The 21970-nt window shown below is 46.6% G+C and overlaps 1 protein-coding gene across 2 annotated transcripts in view; it reads right to left on the bottom strand.

The window, feature by feature from the left end:
* Nucleotides 1–21970, bottom strand: part of Astn1 (astrotactin 1) — a 279953-nt gene that overhangs the window by 69844 nt on the left and 188139 nt on the right. For both annotated transcript variants that reach the window (XM_076831510.2, XM_076831511.2), the window contains exons 9-13: nucleotides 18915–18989; nucleotides 12504–12641; nucleotides 11847–11997; nucleotides 3417–3583; nucleotides 146–340 (exon numbers count right to left, since the gene is read on the bottom strand). In XM_076831510.2, the coding sequence (XP_076687625.1) occupies nucleotides 146–340; nucleotides 3417–3583; nucleotides 11847–11997; nucleotides 12504–12641; nucleotides 18915–18989 (726 nt within the window). The remainder of the gene's footprint in view (nucleotides 1–145; nucleotides 341–3416; nucleotides 3584–11846; nucleotides 11998–12503; nucleotides 12642–18914; nucleotides 18990–21970) is intronic.

Genomic DNA, 21970 nt, shown 5'->3' with positions numbered 1-21970 from the left:
GAGAGCAGGACCTAATCCCTTCTGCACATGACATTCGTCTTGCTCCAAGATACAGAACTTTAGGTTGCATATAAAGCAATTCAGAGAAGAAGCCCTGCCAACAGCCCTGAATGGTCACTGAGTGTCAGGTGGACATGAGGCTCACCTGAATGTCCCTTTCAGCACCTGTCCAGTGGCCACTTCCTGGGAATGGTTGTTGTAACCAAAGAACATCTCCCCAAAGAGAGTCTGGTTCATGGGAAGCTCCCTGCTCTCTCCACAGTCGCCTCCCTCTGGGCAGGTCTCCGTGATGAGCTGGCAAGAGCGTCCATCCACACCAAGCTTGTAATCCTCGATGCACCTAATATGGTGGAGAACTCAAGATAAGAAGTCAGTCCATCAGTGAGCGATGCTGGCAATCAGCTCAACGAATCCCGAAGAGATGCCTTTTAGAGAATTGGAATGGCCAAAGATCAGGAATATCCCAATTCACTTCTGGCTCCTTTATAACTGAGTTTCTTAAACCTGTAGATACAGGCTCTCTCCAAAATGTGATCATCCCAGATTTCCTACTTTTCCTTTAAAGTTAGGTCTCTCAGAACTTTGGAGTGCTCTCTTTTCTAAGAGTCATCTGATTTCTCAAACAGGTCAGGATAAGAATCATTGGAGAAAAATTTCTAAATATGAGTTAACCATTTAAATCCAAGATATAGTAGAGTTTTTCTCACAAGCCCTCTGTCCAACCAGGTTCTATATTTGTTGGGAGAATAATTAGGCAGCAAAAGGAACAACGCTGTACTTAAGAAATTAATTGCTTTCTAATCTGGTCCTGTGATGAGTCAACACAGAAATTAGGAAGATGGACGATCCTCTTGAATGTCTCCAAACACAGGATTATCCCACACCAACTCCTCCTCCATCCGGGGTAGCCACCCTGAACTAAATAGATGCAGGGCATCTACACCATGCACCCTGAATTGAGAGCGGCCTCTGGGTGCCCGCCCCCCAGGAATGTACAGCCACTGTAATGGAAAAGCAATAGTAATTTGGTAAACATGGGTCAATGACTCACAAATCATCATTTGACCTTACTTGTAGTTATATTACAAAGAACATGCATTTGTTAGCTCAGGTGAGTGAGAACTTCTTCTTTGATAGAGCTGTCAATGAAAACAATGTTGATTTCATTTGGTTCTCTCCTTAAAAATATTACAGATTAAGAATTTAAAGGTGCTCATGATGTTAAAACACCATTTATCACTATATACAGTAATTGTTGTAATAATATAAAGACCTCTGACCTATGTAGAACTACAAATGATTGTAGTTTCAAGTAGTGAGAAGCCATATTATAATAGCAATGAGTGTCTTCTTCACTGGTAATCTTAAACCAGTTGAGTAACCTCTCTGAGCTTCATGACACTTGACATTTAGAACTAATACACAGCCCTATATATAGCTAGTACTCTCTGTATGTTGCTATTATTAGCAGCAAAGGTGCCAAGGGGGCCTGTGATTCAACCGCCAGTTTTTCCCATTTATCATTTATATATTTGTGTGAACAGATGTGAGCAGAGTTCTTTAACTGTAAGTGTATGTGATCTGGTCTTTATATAAAAATATAAGTATTTGGAGAGTGCTCCACACACATGTGCCTAAATCCGATTAAGAAAGGAAAGAAAAGTCCACCTAGAGGCCTACCACCTTAGTCCAGGGGACAGATGTGCCTTAAGACCCCTCCTCCAGGATTCCCTGGCTCCAGCGCAGCCTGGGAGCGGGGACATTGGAAATGGCGAATTGGCTCCTTCCTGGATTGGTACATAAACGGAGTTTCTGGGAAAGATTTTGAAGTTGGCTGGTTCCCCTCCAGCCCATGTTCAACTTCTGGACAGCTTCCCCTTCCACAGGACCCCTCCCCCTCCTCCCAGTTGTGAGTCCCACTGAAAACTCCTCCAGGGACAGTAGAACTGCTCCTGATGCTTCTCATGGAGCACCCACCGGGTTCCCTGCACAAGGAGGTACCCAAGGACGCATTTGTTAAACAAAAAGGGGAGGAACTCTGCCTGAGTTTACTTCTATAAATTGAAGTGCTTCAGCCCTAGTTATTATAAAGAACCTTAAAGTTTAGAGCAACTTGCTATTTATGGAATGGGCTTTTACAAGAGACTAAATATGAAAATTACTCAGCTGTGAAGAAATAAAATAAAACAAAATACAATAAAACAACGTTATAACTCCACTGAACAATTATTCAGCGGGCACTGCCTTTTAGAACAACTCTCGAGTATTATTACTATAAACACCTTTTTTGTTGTTACTGGGGATTGAACTCAGGGGTGCTTTACTACTGAGCCATATTCTCAGCCTTTTTAAATTCTTATTATTTTTTAAAAATTTTTTTGAGGTACAGTCTCACTAAGTTGCTTAGAGTCTCACTAAGTTGCTTAGAGTCTCACTAAGTTGCTGAGGCTGGTGTTGAAACTGCAATCCTCCTGTCTCGGTCTCCCCAGTTTCTGGGATTACAGGTGGGCATCACCGCACCCAGCCTTGATTTTCATTGCAAGCTGTTGGGGGGTAACAACTCCATGTTACTCACTCCTCTTTGCAGCCCGGTGGCCGGCATGGTATTTGGCATCGAGTAAGCACTCTGCCTGACTTGGAGGAAGAAAGAGGGGAGAGGGAGGCAAGAAAACCATGGGTATAGCAGAATGTGCTAATATATTTACTTTATAAATATAGCATGAAAATGTCTTTAAATATAATTCCACTGGGTGATATAAATTTAAGTTTTGAGAAAAATTGCAGAATTTTTTAAAACATCAGAGAGGGCCTGGAATCGGATCTTCATCTTCCTACTCACCAAGTCCCCGGTCTTGGGAGAGACAACCCCACTGAGCCTTAGTTTTCTCATCTGTGGAATGAGCTGGCCTTGCCTGCCCTGTTCCCTCACAGAGCTCTCCTGCCAGCTTAAGGAGCCAGTGGGTGACAGGGACCCACCATAGAGGGCCTACAGAGGAACTGCGCCACCCAGGAGGGCTGGACACAAATGTGGGGCCTGGGGAACTGAATCTGGAGAAGCTTCCTCTACTCCTTTGATAATTAATCAGTTTCATGCAATCTTTCTCAAGTTTTAGATCATCCAATGATTTTTGTCAGAAAGCCTTAATTAACATAGTTCCACAAAACACACTGGAACATTCTGGCTTAATTAGGCGATGATTTAAGGGAACCGTGTAGCTAATTCGCCCTTGCAGGTAATCGGGGCTGGGCTCCCACACTTTGGGACTTGCCCAAGGATCCTCCCAACCCAGACTTTAGAGATGCTCCATCCAGAACAGCCCGAGGGCTGGCCGAGGGTGGCAATTCATTCACAAGGACTTTCGGGTTAGGCTCTGAAGGTCTCACACCTTGGCCAGCCTCCGGGCAGCTCCACTCACCCGCAGAACATGAGGATGTTGTACAGGGTGGGGTCGTCCGGGAAGGGCGCCATCTGCTGGAGACACAGCTGCTCACAGCCGCCATTGAAGCCATCTGAGCAGTCCACCCCGATGTGGCGGTCATAGCAGCCCGAGCTGTCCTTCATCGGGCTGAGTCCGGCTGGGCACTGGCACAATCAGAAAGCATCCACACAGGTGGGTGAGTCAGGGACGGGGGTTCTGTACTGGAACATCACCACTGACACCTATTTTTAGCACTTTGCCTGGAAACTATTAACACTGGCAAGCAATCCATGACTTCTCCTCTGCGCTAGACTCCACTTAAAAGCAAATAGACTTTTTTGACATCTTGCTTCTCTCTGGGCATAGATCATACACATTGCATTAAGGCTGCATCCTCTGAATAGGCTGGAAGGGTGCCCTGTAGTAAGACAGAGTTGGGGAATGTGGTGTCCTCATTCAACAGAGAAGAGTGGAAAAGATAGACCAGAGGTTAAAAAAAAAAGTCTTTGACCGCATTCCTTTGGGTGAGGGGAAGGGAGTGCTGTTGTTTGGACTCAGGTTAAGATAACTTTTTCAATGTCCAAAGCACTTTCTCAGTGTGGGTACCACCTCATAGAGTAGGAGGGAATGGGCAGAGCCAGGGCTTCCATCCTGAAGTGGGGAGTGGGCTTTCCCTGTGACCTTGGAGGGGGCTTTGCCTGCTCTCATACTCCTCCCCTTCCTGCACCATGGATGCCCACTTGTAAGAGTAAAAGAAATTGAAGTTAAAAAGTGAAGGACCAGGTATTGTTAAATTCCTCTGCTACACCCTGAGGCAGTTAAGACAACGCCCTACTAGGCTATTTTGCTGATTCATAGCCTAGAGCATACAGGGCCCGAACCAATCAGTTTGAATGTGTACCCCGCTTAGGAATAACCAATCACCCCTGCCCAATCTGTTCCCGCTAATGAATGTACTAATCATGTCTCAGATTTGTTGTTCAATTTTCCCGTGCCTCATGCTGATTTGTTCTGATGTATGCAAAGCCCCCGCCCTCCCCAAGAAGTGTACTTAAGCTCTGCTCAACCCCTGCTTGGGGCTCTTGGCTGCTCGCCCTTCTTGAGTGGGCCAGGAGCCCCAGCGCGTTGGAATGGATCCCCAATAAACCCCCTTCTGCAATTGCATGAGTCAGTCTCTTGGTGGTCTCTTCCTCCGACGTTTCGCCAGACCCTTACACACTGAAGGACACACAAAAAAGGGCCTCGGCCAGAGCAACACTCAAAGGTGCTGTACTTGGTTTTGAGTTAGATTCTCATGATGTGAAATAGTGACCTCCTTGTACTACTTCACCCTTAAAAAAAACTCCCCAAGAATGAAAGCCACCAAGAAAATCCCAGAGAAGATGCCAGACCCCAGGAAAGCCCAGGGGCTGCCTGGCTCACCCACTTAATCCCCACGATGCCCTGGAGGCAAGAATTGTGACCACCCCATTGGACCTGTGAGGAAACTGAGGCACCGAGGATTTAGCTCCCCTAAGGTCACACAGCTGCTCATGACAGGGCCACTCTTGAGCCCCTGGCAGGCTTCCTAGGAGTCCTGAGGGCTGGTCAGTCCTGACTCCACACTGTTTACTGAACACTAAGGAGGAGCCCGCCTGCCACTGTGCTGAGTACTTCAGGCATTTTATCTCACAACGCCCTGCATTATCCCTTTTAAAGATAAGGAAACCATTAACACTGCCAGTTAATTCATGAACCCCTCCTCGCACTGGGCTCCCTTTTAAAGCTGATGACTCTTTTGCCATCCTGCTTCCCTGCCTGTGCAACATTGTCTGCACATTTACACTAGAGCTGGCCCTTTCTAACAGGCTGGGAGGAGGGGGTGACTTGCCCAGGCTCAAGCAGCTGGAGTGGGTGGGGAGCTGGAGATCTGTGCATCTTGAACTCTGTAAGTTGGGCTTTTAATGACTGTGTCATGCACACACTGTTAGTGACAAACACTTCACCAAAACCAAACCCAAGCAAAACTTTCAAAACTTGGTGGAACAGTGTGAAACACCTCCCTTTCTCCCTGCTACGGCTTGCTCTTTCTCTTGGCAGCCAAGCACCTCATCTTGCTGGTCTAGAGCTGCTGCGGAGGAGCCTCTGCAAACCCATCTCTCCCCTTCCTTCCCCAGTCAAAGATCACAGCAGGATGTGCACTGTTTGCTGACACTAATTTTACAATTTACCAAACAAATGACCCCCTGTGGGCCTGCCAGACCCCCAGCCTGGCTCATCCCCTCTCCCCGCTTGGAGGCAGCTGGAGTGCTGGAAGGCCACAGTATTTAAAGAAGTTTCCAAGGTCTGCCCCCTGCTGTGGGAACCCAGATGTTCCTGATGATGGTAAACAAGCAAACGAGGCAGCTGAGGCTCACACCCCAGGTCCTCCAGCCCCTCCACCCATCAGTTCCTTGGCCACCCAGCTGTTAGGCCAGATGTGCCACCAGAAGGGAGCTGGCTTCAGCACTGCCTGGCTGTCCATGCGTGGATTCTGGATTCTGGGATAGAATGAGTTCGAATGGCATTCAATGGGCTGCCCCGGTGGCCACCGAGTTCTGTTTTTGCTTTTTCCTTCCACAAAGCTTGCCAGAAGCCATCACGCAGAGATGAAGCCCGTCTAGCCCGTCTCCTGTTCTTCCACCTCACATGGCTCAACCCTCTCACCAGCCAGCTACCTCAGCCACCAGCCAGGACTCCCCATCTTCCCCACCACCTGCCTTTGTCCAGAATGCTCCATCAAGCGTGGTTTTTGACAAATACTTCACTGAATGAAACATGAGCTGGAGGCTTTGTTCCAGAATTCTTTTTTTTTTTTTTTTTTTTTAAAGAGAGAGTGAGAGAGGGAGGGAGGGAGAGAGAGAGAGAGAGAGAGAGAGAGAGAGAGAGAGAGAGAATTTTTAATATTTATTTTTTAGTTATCGGCAGACACAACATCTTTGTTTGTATGTGGTGTTGAGGATCGAACCCGGGCCGCACGCATGCCAGGTGAGCGCGCTACCGCTTGAGCCATATCCCCAGCCCTGTTCCAGAATTCTGAGACCTGGCACGTCCACATCTTGCCTGGCCCTAGTGCCTAGATGACCACTGCTATCCCAAATTGCACCACCTGATATTCACGGTCTCTCAGGAGATTTGGAGAGAAGTCAGTGTAAGCTGCCTTGACCAAGTTGGAGATATATATGTATATATATATTTTTTTTCCCCTCATAAACAAAGCTAAAAGTAAGAATCACAGCTTTCCAGAATCAAGCAATTCTTTTACCTACATATATTATCTTCAGTCCCAACGACACAGGTGTTCTCTGTCTTCCCCATTTTACAGATGAGCCAAATTAGACTCAGGAAGACTAAGTAGCTTGTTTATGGTTCCGGTGGTGGAACATGGCAAAGCAGACCCTGGGCCAGGATCTGTCTGACCCCAGAACTTACATGTGTCATCTTCCATTCATCCATCCTGCTTCCCAGGTGAGATAAAGAAATAAAGCCAATGTGTCAACCAGGTAAATTAACCCTGTGGGTTTGTTGCTCGACTGTTTTAAGCAGTTCCTGGAACATATTCTCAAGTCAACCCAATATTCTTTGTCTTTCTCACTCTTGTCACAGGTGAGTGCACATGATCTCTCTCTCTCTCTCTCTCTCTCTCTCTCTCTCTCTTTCTATATATATATACACACACACACACACACACACACACACATATATGTATATATGAGTGCAAATATTTTAGGACAAAACACTATGAACTGTCCAGGGTGATGGTGTTGAAAGCCATACAAGTTCTCTCTACTGCACCTTCATAACAGACTGGGGTTAGAGTTCAGAGTAAGACTTTCCAGGGGAGAAAGGGCCGAAGCAGAAGTAGAGTCTCCTTCTTAACCCTTGGGACTCAGAGGACCCCCTCTGCAAGGAGTCACTCTCTCAGCTTCCCATGTGTTTTGTGTTTTGGTGGATCTTCCTTCTGCTATTATACTGACATTCGTGGTTTCCTCAGACTCTGTAAATATGAAGAAGCTAACGTCTCCAAACCAGGCCCCTCTTCCTAGAAGTCACTGCAGCCAGAGCCCAGTGGTCAGAGCAAATCCTGCCTCCAGGAGGAGCTTGGATTATCTGTTTGCAAGGACTGGGCTGTTCTCTCACCCTGGCTGTGGACAGTCCCTCCACGTGTTCCTTGAGAGAGAACTGTTGGTCAGGAGAGAGCCCCAAAGTCATATATTAACCGCTCTCTGCATAGGTTATATCCAGCAGTCCCAGGGATTTTATAAACTCCAGGCTTAAGAAGAAAACTCCATTCATTATGACAACGGCCCTCCCTCTTCAAGAAGTCCTAATAAATGAGCTCATATTTCTGTGACCTCTAAAATACACAAGGTTAATCATCTTCCATGAGATGCTCACAGCTGCTTGACTTATCACTGGTCGAAGGCATAATTTGCTAATGAGATTAAAATGGTTTTCCCCATTCAACTCTTTTTTCCTTGCCCTCTTTTCCTTCTTTTCCTACTGATGATTTTGGTTGATTAATCACCAAGGAGGCTGGTGGAATCTTCCTGAGCCTAAGACACACACACCTCAGCGCCAGTACCAAGTGAATGCTGTTGGCGGTGACTGTGAGTGATGGCAGGGAGCCTGTTTGGGGACCCTGGGAGGGGAGGGACTGATTCCTGCAGCACCTTACCTGGATGTCCATCAAACACGCAGCCCAATTCCCACCCAACAGAGGCTCCCTCTTACTGGCTGGCAATCTTATTCCTTTCACAAATAATGATCTTCCCAACTTTCTGACGAGAAGCCCCAAGCCTTGTAGCACTTCTCCCAGGGGGAAAAGTCTGATGGAGTTCAATGTCTATGTCAGGCTGGGACAGCTCCTGTCCCCCCAGTTCTCTAGAAGCCTCTGAGGCTAACTGCTTAGAGGGGGGGGTGGGAGATCGGTAATGGCCTCCTCACAACTGTGCCCTGGGAAAGGTGAAATGATACAGTCTGTGGGCAGCCATCATGGACAACATGTGGAGGGAAGGGCAGCAGGTCACTGGGTAATTCAAAGCTCATTAGAGCACAGCGCTGTGGCCAGGAAGGTCACATGCTCCATACACAGGACAGCGCAGCCTCCAACCCCCACCCCCACCCGGCCCCTTCAAGGACACAGCCTGCCATCAAGCACATCCCCACATCTTACAAAGAAAAGGCATTTTAAGAAGTTTGGACACTTTCAGGATGAGTGAGAAGATGAGGAAGGAGCATTAGGAACACTGGCCTTGCGTTTCTCTTTTTCTTTTATTGGGGTAGCACAGGAAATCATTTTCAGACTTTCAAACCAAGTTCCCCAGTGTACCTCAATGGCAGGCTGGGTAAGGCTGGAGACACCCATCACGCTCTGTGAAATAAGCCAAGCCCCCAAACCAAAGGCCAAATGATCTCTCTGATATGTGGGTGTGGGGCTAGGGAAAAACAGAGTTACTCTGGATCAGGTAGAGGGGATTGAAGGCAGGGGAGGGGGTATGGGGGTAGGAAGGGTGGTAGACTGATTAGACATTGTTACCCTGTGTACATATATAACTATAGGACCAACAAAAAGAAAGAGAACTTATACTCCATTATATATGATGTATCCAAGTGCATTCTACTGTCATGTATAACTAATTAAAACAAATATTAAAAAAACAATGAAGACACCCAAATGAAGACACCCATTAAAGCTGGGAGTGGGGAGTCCCATCTACCAATCTACTCCAATCCCTGCCACCCACTGCAGAGGGTTCCCAAGATTTATCTCTAGCACAATCTCAGGAACCTTTCATGGCTAAAGGGAGTTGGCAGATGTGATTAGGTTAAGGATCTTGAAATGCGGGGATTATTCTGGGCTCTTAGAAGTGGAAGAGGGAGGCAGAGTAGGGGAGAGAGAAGGAGACACCTTACAGAAGAGCAGTCAGGGAAAGGCAGTGCCGCTGACCCTAACATGGAGTGGCAGGCCATGAGCCGAGCAATGTGGGTGGGCTCTAGAGGGTGGACAAGGCACGGGGGTAGGTTGCCCCCTAGATCTTCCTGCAATGAAGACAGCCCTGGTGACCCTCGATGTTAGCCCAGTGAGAGCCACAGGGGAGTCTCATCCTCAGGGCTGTAAGATGCTAAAGTTGTGTAGCTTTAAGTCACTACAATTCTTGTAATTGTTCAAGCAGGAATATGATAATATAGCACCCTTGAAGGGCCCCCTAAGGCTCTATAGAACACAGAACTGCTGCTCTGGGCCTCATGGGTGGGGACCATGGCCCATCTTGAACATTAAAAACAGTGGGTAAGATTTGGTCACAAGCAGTGGCAGTGAGCCATGCTCTGGGGACCCTCCTGGAACTTCCAAGATCCCCAGCTCTTAGAGAGCACTCTGATTTGTAATGGAGCAATCATGGTTTATACAGACCGTGTTTTTCATGGGTATTTGGTTCCTGTCCTCAAAGACTATATAAGCAAAAGGGCGATTAACTGGGCACCAGTGAACCCTGAGGAAGCCCATGCATAACCGAAATGTGCCCCCTCTCCTGGAAAGAAGGGAAGCAGCCCCTATACACCCAGCAGGAATCCCACCTGTCCGGTCTGAAATAAGTCAGAGAAACATCCAGGTGTGCTCATGCTCCGCCTTCCCACACCTGCCCTTCCCCAGGTTCCTGAAGAGTCAGCATGCTCTCATTCCTCATCTCTTTCTCCTTTCAAGAAAGGATAAAAGATGCTTTTCCTGGGAAGCCTTTCGGATCGGCACCCAGGACTGGACGGAAGTATCTACATGGAGAGGGGCTAGGAGGCCAGACTTAGCTGTGGTCTAGCTCCAATGACAAGGGACTTCCTCCACTAACACACCAGGGCCTGAGGACAGTGTGATGCCCAGTGGAGTCAGGTCAGGCTCAAAGTCAAGTCCCTCATCTTCTTCTCAGTAGGGTCATAAGCACATCAGCTCTCAGTGCATCCGTCCTGCCTCAGGGATCATCGGCTTCGCAACCAATGAGGAACCAAACGGAACAGGTCCACCAATCAGCCCCGCTTCTTCCTCCAGAGCCACGTGGACGGTGACTTCAAAGTATTATGCAAATGCCAAATACTGGTATAATTGAGTGACTTTCTGCAGCGGCTCCGATTCTAAAATGCAGCAGCTTTATCTCGAATGCATATTCATCAGAACTATTCCTGCTAGTCCGTCTCGCAGATCAGTGGGGAAAGTGCAGAACTCCATCCGCTCAACTGTACGCCAAGTGAAAGGGGCTAGGATCAGCACCAGAGGATGGCTGACAGGCAAACGCACCCTGAGGGGCCAGGGCGGGGCAAAGAAGTAGCAAGAGAGGAAGAACCCACCTGTGTATGCATGTGCGTGTGCGAGTGTGTGTGTGTGTGCACACGTGTGCGTGTGTGTGTGTGCATATGTGTGTGTGCGTAGTGCATGCTCAAACACCTATGAGGGTGGTGTGAGAGGAGCCCGCATGTGCCCAGACAGTACTTAGAGTGACCCCAGAGAGCAATTAGGAATGAAAGGTGGAAGTTTGGCAGCGACTCAGGGTCCTCACAGCTTCCCCAGCTCTGGGTCCCCTCACAGCACGGCTGCCAGGTTGGAGCGAGGCGGGGCACCAGGAAGCTCCTGGGCCTTTCCCCGACAGGACAGAGTGACACATCTCAATGCCTGACTCTCCCTCCCCTCTGTTCCCCTTGGTGTGTCTTCCTTGCCATCTCTGTCCTGATCCCTCTCCTCTCTGGAGGTGGGGCTGGACACAGATCAGCGTGTCAATGCATGAGAGCCACCAACAGCAAGGAACCTGCACGGCCTCCTCTGTCCTGCCTCATCGCCAGCACAGTCAGTTCAATCTTTATATTCATGCCCCGCAGGGAGCTCGGTCTACTCCAGCCCAAAAGTCCTACCAGGGAACGGCATCTTTGTTTTAAGGATAGCCAAAGTCCGCAGAGCTGAAAACAAAGCAGAAACCCGCTGTGGAGAAGTAGCATCACTGCTGGGGTTTCGGACATTTTTATTTATATTTTTCTCTACCATTTCTGGCATAACTTATTCATCTCGTTGTTCTACCTGTAGGTAGGTCTCTCCAGACATTTCCTGTTATATTTGGAATCGATTTTATACAAAAGCAATTAGTTAGTTTTCAAATAGTTCTCACCAACTATTTTATAAGACTGGAGAGAATGGTGCTATACAATTTGAGGAATTTCCCCCTGGAGAGAACACATCCTAAGTGCTCCCTAAGGACTTCTTAAATACTGGACTAGTGCTTAGCTCCTCAGCCCTATCAAGAGAAAATTCCGAACCTGCACTAGGTGGTGGTTATCACTGGGGTCACAGCACATTGTCATCTGTGTGTCCCTCTGCCTTGTGCTCACCCTGTACCTTCCCTCCCTGCCCTCCAAACAGGACAGACATACCACGCAACCAGTGGAGTCCAACTTGCGATCGGAAATGCAGCGGAAGTTCTTACTGCAGCCCCCGTTATCTTTGCTGCAGTCTCGCACTGGCCCAAAGGAGTCTAAGAGAACTTCCAGGCTGTCAAAGGAGGATGAAGTCATCAGCTCCTCTCTGCAGGGAGAAAGAGTGGGAGTCAAGGGGCTTCTAGGAGCCACAGTGGTGCTACCTTCCATCTCCTACTGGTCAACTGGACCAAGCCTGGCTTTGCTCTTATAAAATTAAAGATCAACCAAACAAGGAGGCCTGAACTAACAAATTATGGGCATTTTCCACATCTGGGAAATGAGCCAAAGCTACGCCTGGTCAAAGAAGGAAGTCTAAACTTAGGCAAGGACATTAACATTTTATTGCCTGTCAGTCCTTGGGGTATGTGGGAAGTGCTTACAAACTCTAATTTTATGTCTTCTTCCAGTGAATGAGCCTTGGGGTGTGCAATATTGACCCAGATAAAGAGCAGATCTTGGCACCACGTGTGGGGAATTTAAAGGCAACCTGCCAACTTCTCCTTTCGGCTTGCGATGCCTTCTTTCCCGGCACCTAGAACCTTCAGGTCACTTGTCACTCTGCCTCCTAGGCCAAGTGCGGGCCCTCCGCCCGCACCCTGAAGCCAGACCCACCTGACCTCCACTGCATCCTCCATCACAGTCATGTCGGTCTTACACTTGGCGGAGGGATTGATGGCCAGTTCTGCTGGCGGGATCACAAAGCTCTTGCTCAGGGGCAGCCACATGCCCTCGCCCAGGGTGTAGGTGAATCTGCAGGGACACAGCACCAGGTGGTCAGGCTGGAGGACCACCACCCCCACGCGGGGAGCCGGCACTCAGCCCCACGGCCCTCTCCAGAGAGGAGAGTCGATTGCCTTTCGTGGAAGAGACCCATGAGTCAGAGGGAGGCTGAGGGCCTGCTCCTGCTACTGGGTCTTCTGGCTGGAAGACTGATCCTGGAGCCCATTCACCAGATATTAAAAGTGGCTCTCATCAAGTCTCAGCCTTCTTCAGGTTTAAAGCCGGGCTTCCCCTGTATTAAGTCAGATATAATTGGAAGCGGTTTAATTGGAGAGAGAGGAGGCCTCCCACCCTCCTCAGCCTGTGGCTGCACACCCACTGTGGTAGCCATGGTTTCTCCTCGTGCCTGGAGGAACCCTGACTAGGAGAAGGCAGGAAGAAAGCGCCCCTTCTCTGGATTCTGTGACAGGAACAGAGATGACTGAAGCCAGGAGCCTCCAGGGAGGAGAAGAGAGGGGTGAACAAATGAACCAAACAGCCCCACGTCTATTCTCCATCTATTCTCCGCACTCCCACCCACACCTTAGCAAACGGTGCTAACCCTGGGGAAACAGGGAAGATTTGGGTGTTTTTATTCTTGTAACAAGGGCTAAAAGGAATAAAAGAATCAATCAGCATTTCAAGGGAGAGCTTAAGGAAACCATGAGAGATTATTTGTTTATTTATTCATTCATTTCATTTCAAAGGCATTCAAATGCTCTGTGTTCACAGTCAAAAATAGTCTGTGGGATAAAAGCCAGTGTGGGTGGGACATCACAGGGCTGTGGCAGTCCTGGAAAATGGAGGAGGTGCACAATTAAGCAGAACCAGTGCTGGTCACAGCACCCTGGAGAACCCGGCTCCTCTCTCCCTCCTACCCCCTGTGTTCTCCTCTCCACCTTGGGCTGCCTGAGATGCTAGGAAAGCAGACTGAAGCTTCAGAGCTTTTATGAAAAGTGCAGTAGCCCTATCCAGAACGCTGGCCACAGAACAGACCCAGCATGCTCCCCATGCCATTTCCACCCACACCCTGACAGACAACCCTCGGCACCAGAGCTGCAAGAGGAGAAGGCAGGTGACATCTTAACTGTAGGGACTCCTAGGAGAGAGGCAAAACCTCCAGGTAAGGGGTGTGTTCTGGACTAGGGGGGGTTTCTCTCCCATTTCTGCCCTGACTCCTAGTGTTCTACTCCTCTGACCTGCTGGGAGCCATCAAAGATGCTTCTTGACCTGCAGGAGGCATTGCTCCTTCCACCCCCAGGGGCACCAGGTATTAGGCGGAGCTGGGCGTGAGCGGGAGGGGCCTGCGCCAGGGGAGCTGAGCCCATTACTTGGGGGACCAAAACACCCAAGCTTCATTCTGTTGTGGATCAACTAGTGAAACTGGAGACACAGCAGCCCATTTACACACACACACACACACACACACACACACACACACACACACTTCATCTGAAATATCAAGGAGCAGATTCAGGGCTAGCGATGGCCTCCAACATGCCTGGAATCTGGGACTTAAGGGTTGCTGTGGGTTGAAGGAAACAGCTTCCAAGAATTCCTATGATTTCACTTTGCATTCCACAATGGATCCTTGAGCCAGCAACATTATACTAAGGCAGGCTCTGGTCAGGACACTACTGTATTATAATATATTGTTCCACAGAGAACGTTTACACAAGTGAATGTACCAGGGATGAAGCAGTTCATTGGACACAAAGATGGGTATTTGTTTTCTATTTTGGCTTTGAAATTATAATTTTGTTTTGATTATGTAAGATTTTGGGAAACTGTTGGCAGTTCTAGTACATTTCTGATGGTTCATTTTTCTTTTGGAAGAAGGGAGTCTATAGATTCTCATCTCTCTTTTCCCTTTTCCTCTGCATATAGTCATAGGGAAAAACAAACCATGGTTTCCCCAAAGCCAACTGTGCATTGGCACCCCACACACAGGGGGCAAAGTCCAAGCCCCCAAAGGCATCACGTCACCCCACCTACATCTTTAGCTCCTCTCTGCAAAACCACTTCACTCTGCTCCTGCAATGCCCACTGTACTTTCTCAAGGCATCCTAATTTCTCATCTCTTTTCTTCTGTTCCTAACATTCTTTCTTCTGGATTTTATTCCCTTTTTCCTTCTCCTGAATTTGATTCATCTTAAGACTTAGTTTAAAGTCACAACCCTTCCAGAAATTCCCCCAGAACCTTGACCCTCAACCTTAGGCTGAGCAAGGGAGTGTCCTCTGTCCACCTTACACAGAGTCCTTGCTGCCTCTGAGATGCTGGGCTGCACCTGTCTTTTCCTGTGTCCATCACTGTTAATAAGGATGACTCCCCAGGATGGCAGAGGACAGCCCCAGCAAAATGCCCTGTTTACCCTCCTGAGAGCCCTCTAAGTGTTTGACAGCCCTGTCAGTTTGACCCTTCTTACCAACTCATCATCTGATATTCTAACAATGTTAGTAACAATGTTAGTAGCTCCCCAAGGTCACCCCTTGGTTAGTGGGAAAGATGGGGATGGTCCAGCTCTTAGGTATGGTCACAGTAGCTTTCCAGCTCATGCTGGCTCATGCCTAAGAAATTCTAGAGCTTTCTTTCATCTGCAAAATCTACTGAGTAACTCCAAAAGCCAAATATAGAATATGCTGTCAGAGAAAAGCTGTGTCCTGAAATTTCATCTGTCCCCCATTCATGAAGATTTGGCAGGAATGACTCCCCAAACCACCAAACAGAAGGTAGGTGGGCAATTCCAGCTCTCTCCCAAGTTGGGCCTTCTCTGGGGACAGCTGGTGAAGACCACTGTAGTGATGGCTCAGCTGCACGCTGCATGGTCTGTTGAGCAGAGCCTGAGATTTCTGTTCAGAGGCAAACATTCACCAGAGAGCACTGGATTGAATCAGCCTGTGCTCTCTCCACGGCTTGGCATGGGACAGAATGTGGGAAAACAGGTTTAAAAAAAAAAAAAACATAATAAAAAAACAGATAAATAGCTTCAACCTGACATCTTCACTCTTTCCCAGAGCAGGCTGTTTCAAAATGAGATATCGTTCCCAGGGATGCAGGTACACTTGGGAAGTGTGGTGGTGATTCACCACCACAGAGTCTATGGGAATGAGGTGAGGGTGCCATATTGGATGGGTTTGATGGGAGGATTCAGCAGCGGGGCCAGGGTCCTTGTAGACCCTCCTAGTCTAGTTTGGAGTTGCAGACTACTCTGGTTGTCTGGGATTGCAGATTTCCAAGGGGGTTGGGCATCAGATTTCCTAATCTGATTTCAAGTCCTTGGGAAATGCCTGAAATACCATCTGTAGATCGCTACTGAAGGCAGGCTATTGAAAATTATGTGTTACATATTAAACCCTAAGAGCCCTCGAGGGTGCCACCTCTTTGCTCGAGAAGATAACCACCTCATTGGGAAACAAATAGGCAAATTAAAAATAAATCTGAAATAAAGTAATTGACAAGTAAATATCAAAGTCATAGAAATTTGGAGGGGTAAAAGTTGTGAATTGTGCCATGGATGTGGATTGCAGGAGTGTGGAGCAGTATTTCTTAATCCTGGCTATGGACTAGAATCACCACAGTGCTTTTAAAAAGCACTCATTCCCCAGCCTCAGCCACACCTCTCTGAACTTTTTAATTAACTGGATTGTACTGGGTACGGTCATTGGTCCTTTTAAAGCATACAGGAGGACAGTCTCACAGGACCAGAGGTAGAGACGGCTTCCTGGATGAGACTGTAAACTCATTTTTTTCCCCTTATTAATACCCAGGGACATTTTACCACTGAGCCACTACATTCCCTTGTCCTTTTTATTTATTTATTTGAGACAGGACCTTGCTAGGTTGCTGAAATCTTGGTAAGTTACTGAAGCTGGCCTTGAATTTGCTCTCCTTCTACCTGGGATTGCAGGCCTGCTCCACGGTGCTGGCTAAACTATAAAGTCTTGAAGGCAGGGCCTTTCTTGGTCATATCTACAGCATCTGGAACAGGATTTTGCACAAGTAGGGGTCGAGAAATGACTGGTTAGAGAGTTGGTCTACGCCATTAAAAAGGGCAATGTTAATATTAGAAGAACAAGATGCCTTCTTGTTAAAGGAGAGTGTATGAGAAAATGTGCAGAAGAGGTGATATTCAAGTTATTGGGGGCAGTGGATCAGGTAGAAGACAGATTGATTAGGAACAGAAGTTTCCAAATGAGAAGAGCAGCTTAATTAAAAAGAGTTTGATGTTGACACTCAGTGATGGAAAGATTTGAATATCAGAGCTTCAGTTTTACTGGATGGTTCAGAGACATGTGCACTGGCTTGGAATTCAGCAGGACACTAAGACATGAGTGAGCAGGCCAGCAGGCAAATAGTCTACTACAGACACTGACCAGGTCAGAGACCCTTCCAGAGTAGCCATTGGTAGGTGGTTGACTCAGATTCCAGAGAAGTTTTGAATAAAGTTTCTAAGTCCTAAAATAAGCACACTATGACCTATGATTTCCATTTGAGAGACTATTTATTGTCATATTAGGGACGAAAACTAGTAATCACTTATTGCTGAACTCTGTGGATCCTGATTTGGTTGACCTCATGGATTACACTACATAACTGCCCGCCTTTGGGTACTTAGGTATCCCATCCAGCTGGCTGCCGAGTGTGAAAACATAAACAGTGTTTGTGGGGATAGAAACACAGCTTTGGGCAAGTTCTGCCCTAATAGCAATTTCATTAAAAGCCCTCTTTAGTACCAGCTTTTAGGGAACAGGGAACTTGAGCATGTTAATCAGCAAAACTCCACCTGCTTCCCCATTGCCTTACGTTACTGCCTTCGAAGGCCTTGGAAGACTAGCGGTAGGAAAAAGGAAGGGAAAGTCACAAATGGTAAATCACTGTTGGAAAGTTTAAATGACCAAGTCACAGTCCGAGGAATTCAGCTGACATCTCTTAGAGCACAAATACTCAAAAGCAGCCTGTAGCCAATGTCATTAACATGACCCAAGCTGCCCTGGGAAAGACTCTCAGGAGAGCAAAGGCCCTCTGAGGACGTAGTTCTGAAAATCCACACGTAGCCAAGAGCAAGCTGAAGGAGAACACTGCCCGGGTCAAGCCTGCCAATCCCATGCTCCCTGCAGGGGCAGGAGAAGCTTTAAAGAGGTCTGAATTCCAGAGGCCAGCAAAGGAGCAAAGATGAACACCTAAGCCAGGAATAGCCCACAGGGAGGGTCTGGGGAAGGACTCAAAGAGGTGGTAGTGCATGAGCCTCAGCAAACCTCAGGGGAAGGAAGGAAGGAAGGGAGGAAGGAAGGAAGGAAGGAAGGAAGGAAGGAAGGAAGAAAGGAAGGCTGGCTTGCATTTACCCCATCCCATGCGGATCACCATTTCTCCAGCAACGTATGCAGAGGTGGAATTCATCTTCTGACATCAGCCACTAGTGCAGGACTGTTCCCTTTGTCTACTAGCAGAGTGGCTCATGGAGGGGGCTCTATTCCTGTCCACACTGTCAGGCCAAGTTCAATCTCTAGCTCTTAGCAAATGTACGTTAAGTGAAGGAACAGACTGACATGTCCTAAGTCTAAGATCTGAGACGGGACATGAGCTTTGTATTCCGGATAAGACCTGCTGTGAATTTAGCTTTATGAAAATCCAATAGTTTATGGCTGGCACCCAAATTCTCCCTGGGATGGTGGGCCTTTCTAATATGTGCTATTCACAGATATGCTGGTAGAGATTTGGGAGGGACTAGAAGCATCAACTCTGATCAGGAGGGCAATAGATAAAAGAAAATAATGATGAGGTAGAGTTTAGAAAAGGGGAGGCAGGGGCGGGAGCGATTAATTTTGAATAATCTAAGTCTCTATGAGGAAGGTGCAAATTAGATGCAGAACAGAGCGGCAGAAACTGACGTTAATTGCCCGTTCTATGCCAGTTTCTGTGCCAGAGACCTTCCCTGCATTATCTCGTATATCCCTCACAATAATCTAGCCAGACGTGTAACAAAGCCCCACTTAACAAACGCAGGAACTGGAGGTTCCAAGAGGTTAAGTAAATTATTGAGGTTCGCAGAGCTGGTGAGAAAAGAAACCAGGCCTCAAATAGAATCCGACTTCTATTCTAAATGATCCTTGCTGTCACTGCGCATGCTTGGGGGGCAAGTGCTTGTATTTCTAGGTGGGAAGAACAACTCTAGTTGTTTCCCATTTTATAGTGAACTGCTAGGAAAGGAAGTTCGGTGGGAAGTGGGACACTGGGCAATCAACCCTGGACAATCAACCACTTACCTGAATATTTTATCAGAGGGCTGCTCTCCCAAAACCAGGTCAAAGCCTCGCTGAAATATTGTGTAAGGCCAAGGCCTAAAAGGAGAAACATTAGTCAATTAAAATCCACTCAACAAACACTCCCTTCGTGCCAGGCACCATGCTGGATTGTAAAGACCCAAAGATGAAGAAGACACAGTTCCCACCCTCAGGATACTTACCAAGGTGAGCCTGCGTGACCTGGAATCCTAGAATCTGACCAGGAACATGCTCAGTGTAAAAATCTCTGAGCCGTTAGGAAAGCAGAATGTAATAGCATGACCGCTGGAACTGCGCACAGAACAAACTGTGCACAGAGGAAATATTAAGCGGGAGCTCACCCAGCCATATTGATGGTCCTTCAAATGGACATTTGCAGAAACCTAGTTCTGCTCTGCTTAAGAAGGGATGTGAGGTTTCTTGAGGGAGACCTTTGGGACTGGGCAGTTCTGGATTCAAACCCTGTTTTGCCATGGAGGCAACGTCTGACAGGGTCAAGAAGAGCTGCCCAGCAGACCCCTGCAAAGATTCAGCAAATTGTCATAGGTCAGGGGCCACCGCTCACACAAGGCCTCCAATGTGTTTTCTTTCCTTACTTAAAAGGGCTTGAGGATTCAGGGTTCTGGATAACTTCCAAACATCCTCAAACATTTTAATGTCACTCATTCAAACAAACAACTGAAATAGTATTTTAAAATGATTATTAAATAACTATAAGCCTTCCTAGATATTACCACATGTGCTAGAAAGTTGAAAAGTAGCTATCTGGTTACTAGCTCAGATATCTAAACCCAAAATTATTTGCTCATTCAAACAAGACCAAGTGAAACCCAGAACTGTGTTGAGTACTGACGTATTGTGCGTGCTGGAGGGCCTTAGTCCTCAGAGTCTGAAACTTACAGTCTTAAAACTAATCCAATTATTGAGGATTTTACTGTAGAAGTTCCTTTATTTTCCAAGGATTACAAAAAGTCAGGAGAAGAAGGTACAGCTATTATTTTGGGCTAAATCTAATATTAGGCATTAACTTGGGTATCACCCAGTTGAGGGCATTTGGGGAAATGTATGGGGATGTTCTGGGATGACACCATGGTGGGTGGGCATTACTTACATTTGGAAGGAAGGGCTAGGATGGCTCAGGAGAGCTCTGGAAAATTTCCCACATCCTACAAGCTTTCAAATGCCATTACAGTCATTTCCTTAAGTATTGAAAACCTGCTTATAATGACCTGAGCCTAGATGATAACTCCATTTACATATACACACAAAATAGTTGGCAGACTTTTAAAGGTGAAGAAGATGAATTTTCAGGTAAATAACTACTATGTAAATGGAAGATTATACATTGTGTAATCACTGGGGTCCTCTTACAATGCAGCCACATTAGTCTCTGTTGCTCTTGTACATATCATGTTCTGAAGTATATGTTACATTTTGGCGATTTTGTATTAGGTGCAAATGGCTTCCAACTTTATTATTTCTTCTACTGCAACAGAGTGTTTACGAATTAAAATAGTGATTATATCATTATAAATTACTTTCTTGGGGGGGAGGGCAGTGCTGGGGATGGAGCTGAGAGCCTCGTACCTGCTAACCAAGCACGGTATCATTGAGCCACGTTCCCAGCTCTGCAAATTACCTTATTATTTCTCCTCCTTTAATTACTGTTAAGCATATTTATTTGTTGAAATTTTGTGCATATGGATTTTATTATTTATGAATTTCATTTAGGAATGATAAGAGATTAAAAATATTTGCTGAAAAATAGTATTGGGTCCAACAGGGTTCAGAACCATCAACTTAAACCATCAACCAGCCAACTAGTTACCTCCTCCTGGGAGTCAGTAGTCATAAGGGGAGGCCATTGGAGCAATATAAAGGAGCAGCTAGGATGAATGGGTTCATTTTAATGCCTACTATTTATAAATACTTTATTCCTGAATAATATCTGATCTAGAGATACCCCAAGGCTCCAAAATGTTCCCAAATGCTATTCTGAATAACCCTTGCACGGAAGAATCAGTGCCCCCACAGATGCTCTTTATGTTAGTTCTGTTTACTGGAGGTGAATCCACAGAGTAGGGTTTGCATCTGATTCTGTTCTGCTTAATAGTAAGTGATAGCTTACGGGCAAATAAAAATAGGCATTAATTTAATCCATATGCTTTCAGACATCTAGAAAGGACAATAAAAAGAGAAAAGGGACATGCAACTTTGTCTCCTCTTTTTTGGAGAAAATCACATTTATTTACTCTAAGTTGAATACTTTTAAATAACACACATTTTGCCTTCAAGTCATCTCTAATATTCAAAACTGGTACGATGTGTAATTAGAGTGAATTCTTGGCACAGATTCTATGTGGTTTGGAAATATATTTTGAGAAGACAAATCTTAGGACTGGCGTTGATTACAATGTGAATAATTAACTGCACTGAATGATACAAATAAATGTGCATCCAGGACCTAGTTAATGAATAATGAGCTTGGAGACTTTTATTATGCACACATCCACATGTTACTTATAAAGGTCAAAGAGACCTACTCTTGATGCTCTCGAAAACAGTCAACTCATGCTGGGAAGGGCACAGATATGCAGCATGGACCCCACCCTGATGGCAGGTAGAGGTGGCAAGGCCTAGTGCTTAGGGCAGGAGTTGTGGAAGGAGCCTGCCCATTACGAAGTCCAGCTCGGCCACCAATCCCTGTGCCAACTTGCTCAAATTCCCCAATCATTCTGAGTCCCTACATCTTCACCTATTGAATGAGGCTGATGGTAGCAAACATTTTTACCTGGCAAGGTGGTTAAAAGGAGGAACTAGTTAATATAGTTAAGATGCTCAGAACAGTACCTGGTGTTTCATCAATGCCTTCAAAGCATTTATTAAGTTTAATTTACAAATTACTTGAATCAAATATAAATCCTATGTAAGAAGTGATTCCTGTTTTTCCTTAGAGGAAGAAGTACCTGGCCCTAAGGTGCAAATACGATGCCAACAGAAGGTTTTAGCTGAAGAGGAGACCAGGGTGCTCCCCAACC

This window comes from Callospermophilus lateralis, chromosome 13 (genome assembly GCF_048772815.1).
Source record: "Callospermophilus lateralis isolate mCalLat2 chromosome 13, mCalLat2.hap1, whole genome shotgun sequence".
Classification (NCBI taxonomy): domain Eukaryota; kingdom Metazoa; phylum Chordata; class Mammalia; order Rodentia; family Sciuridae; genus Callospermophilus; species Callospermophilus lateralis.
Note: the sequence above shows the minus strand (reverse complement) of the source record. Positions and strands in the feature narration are given on the sequence as shown.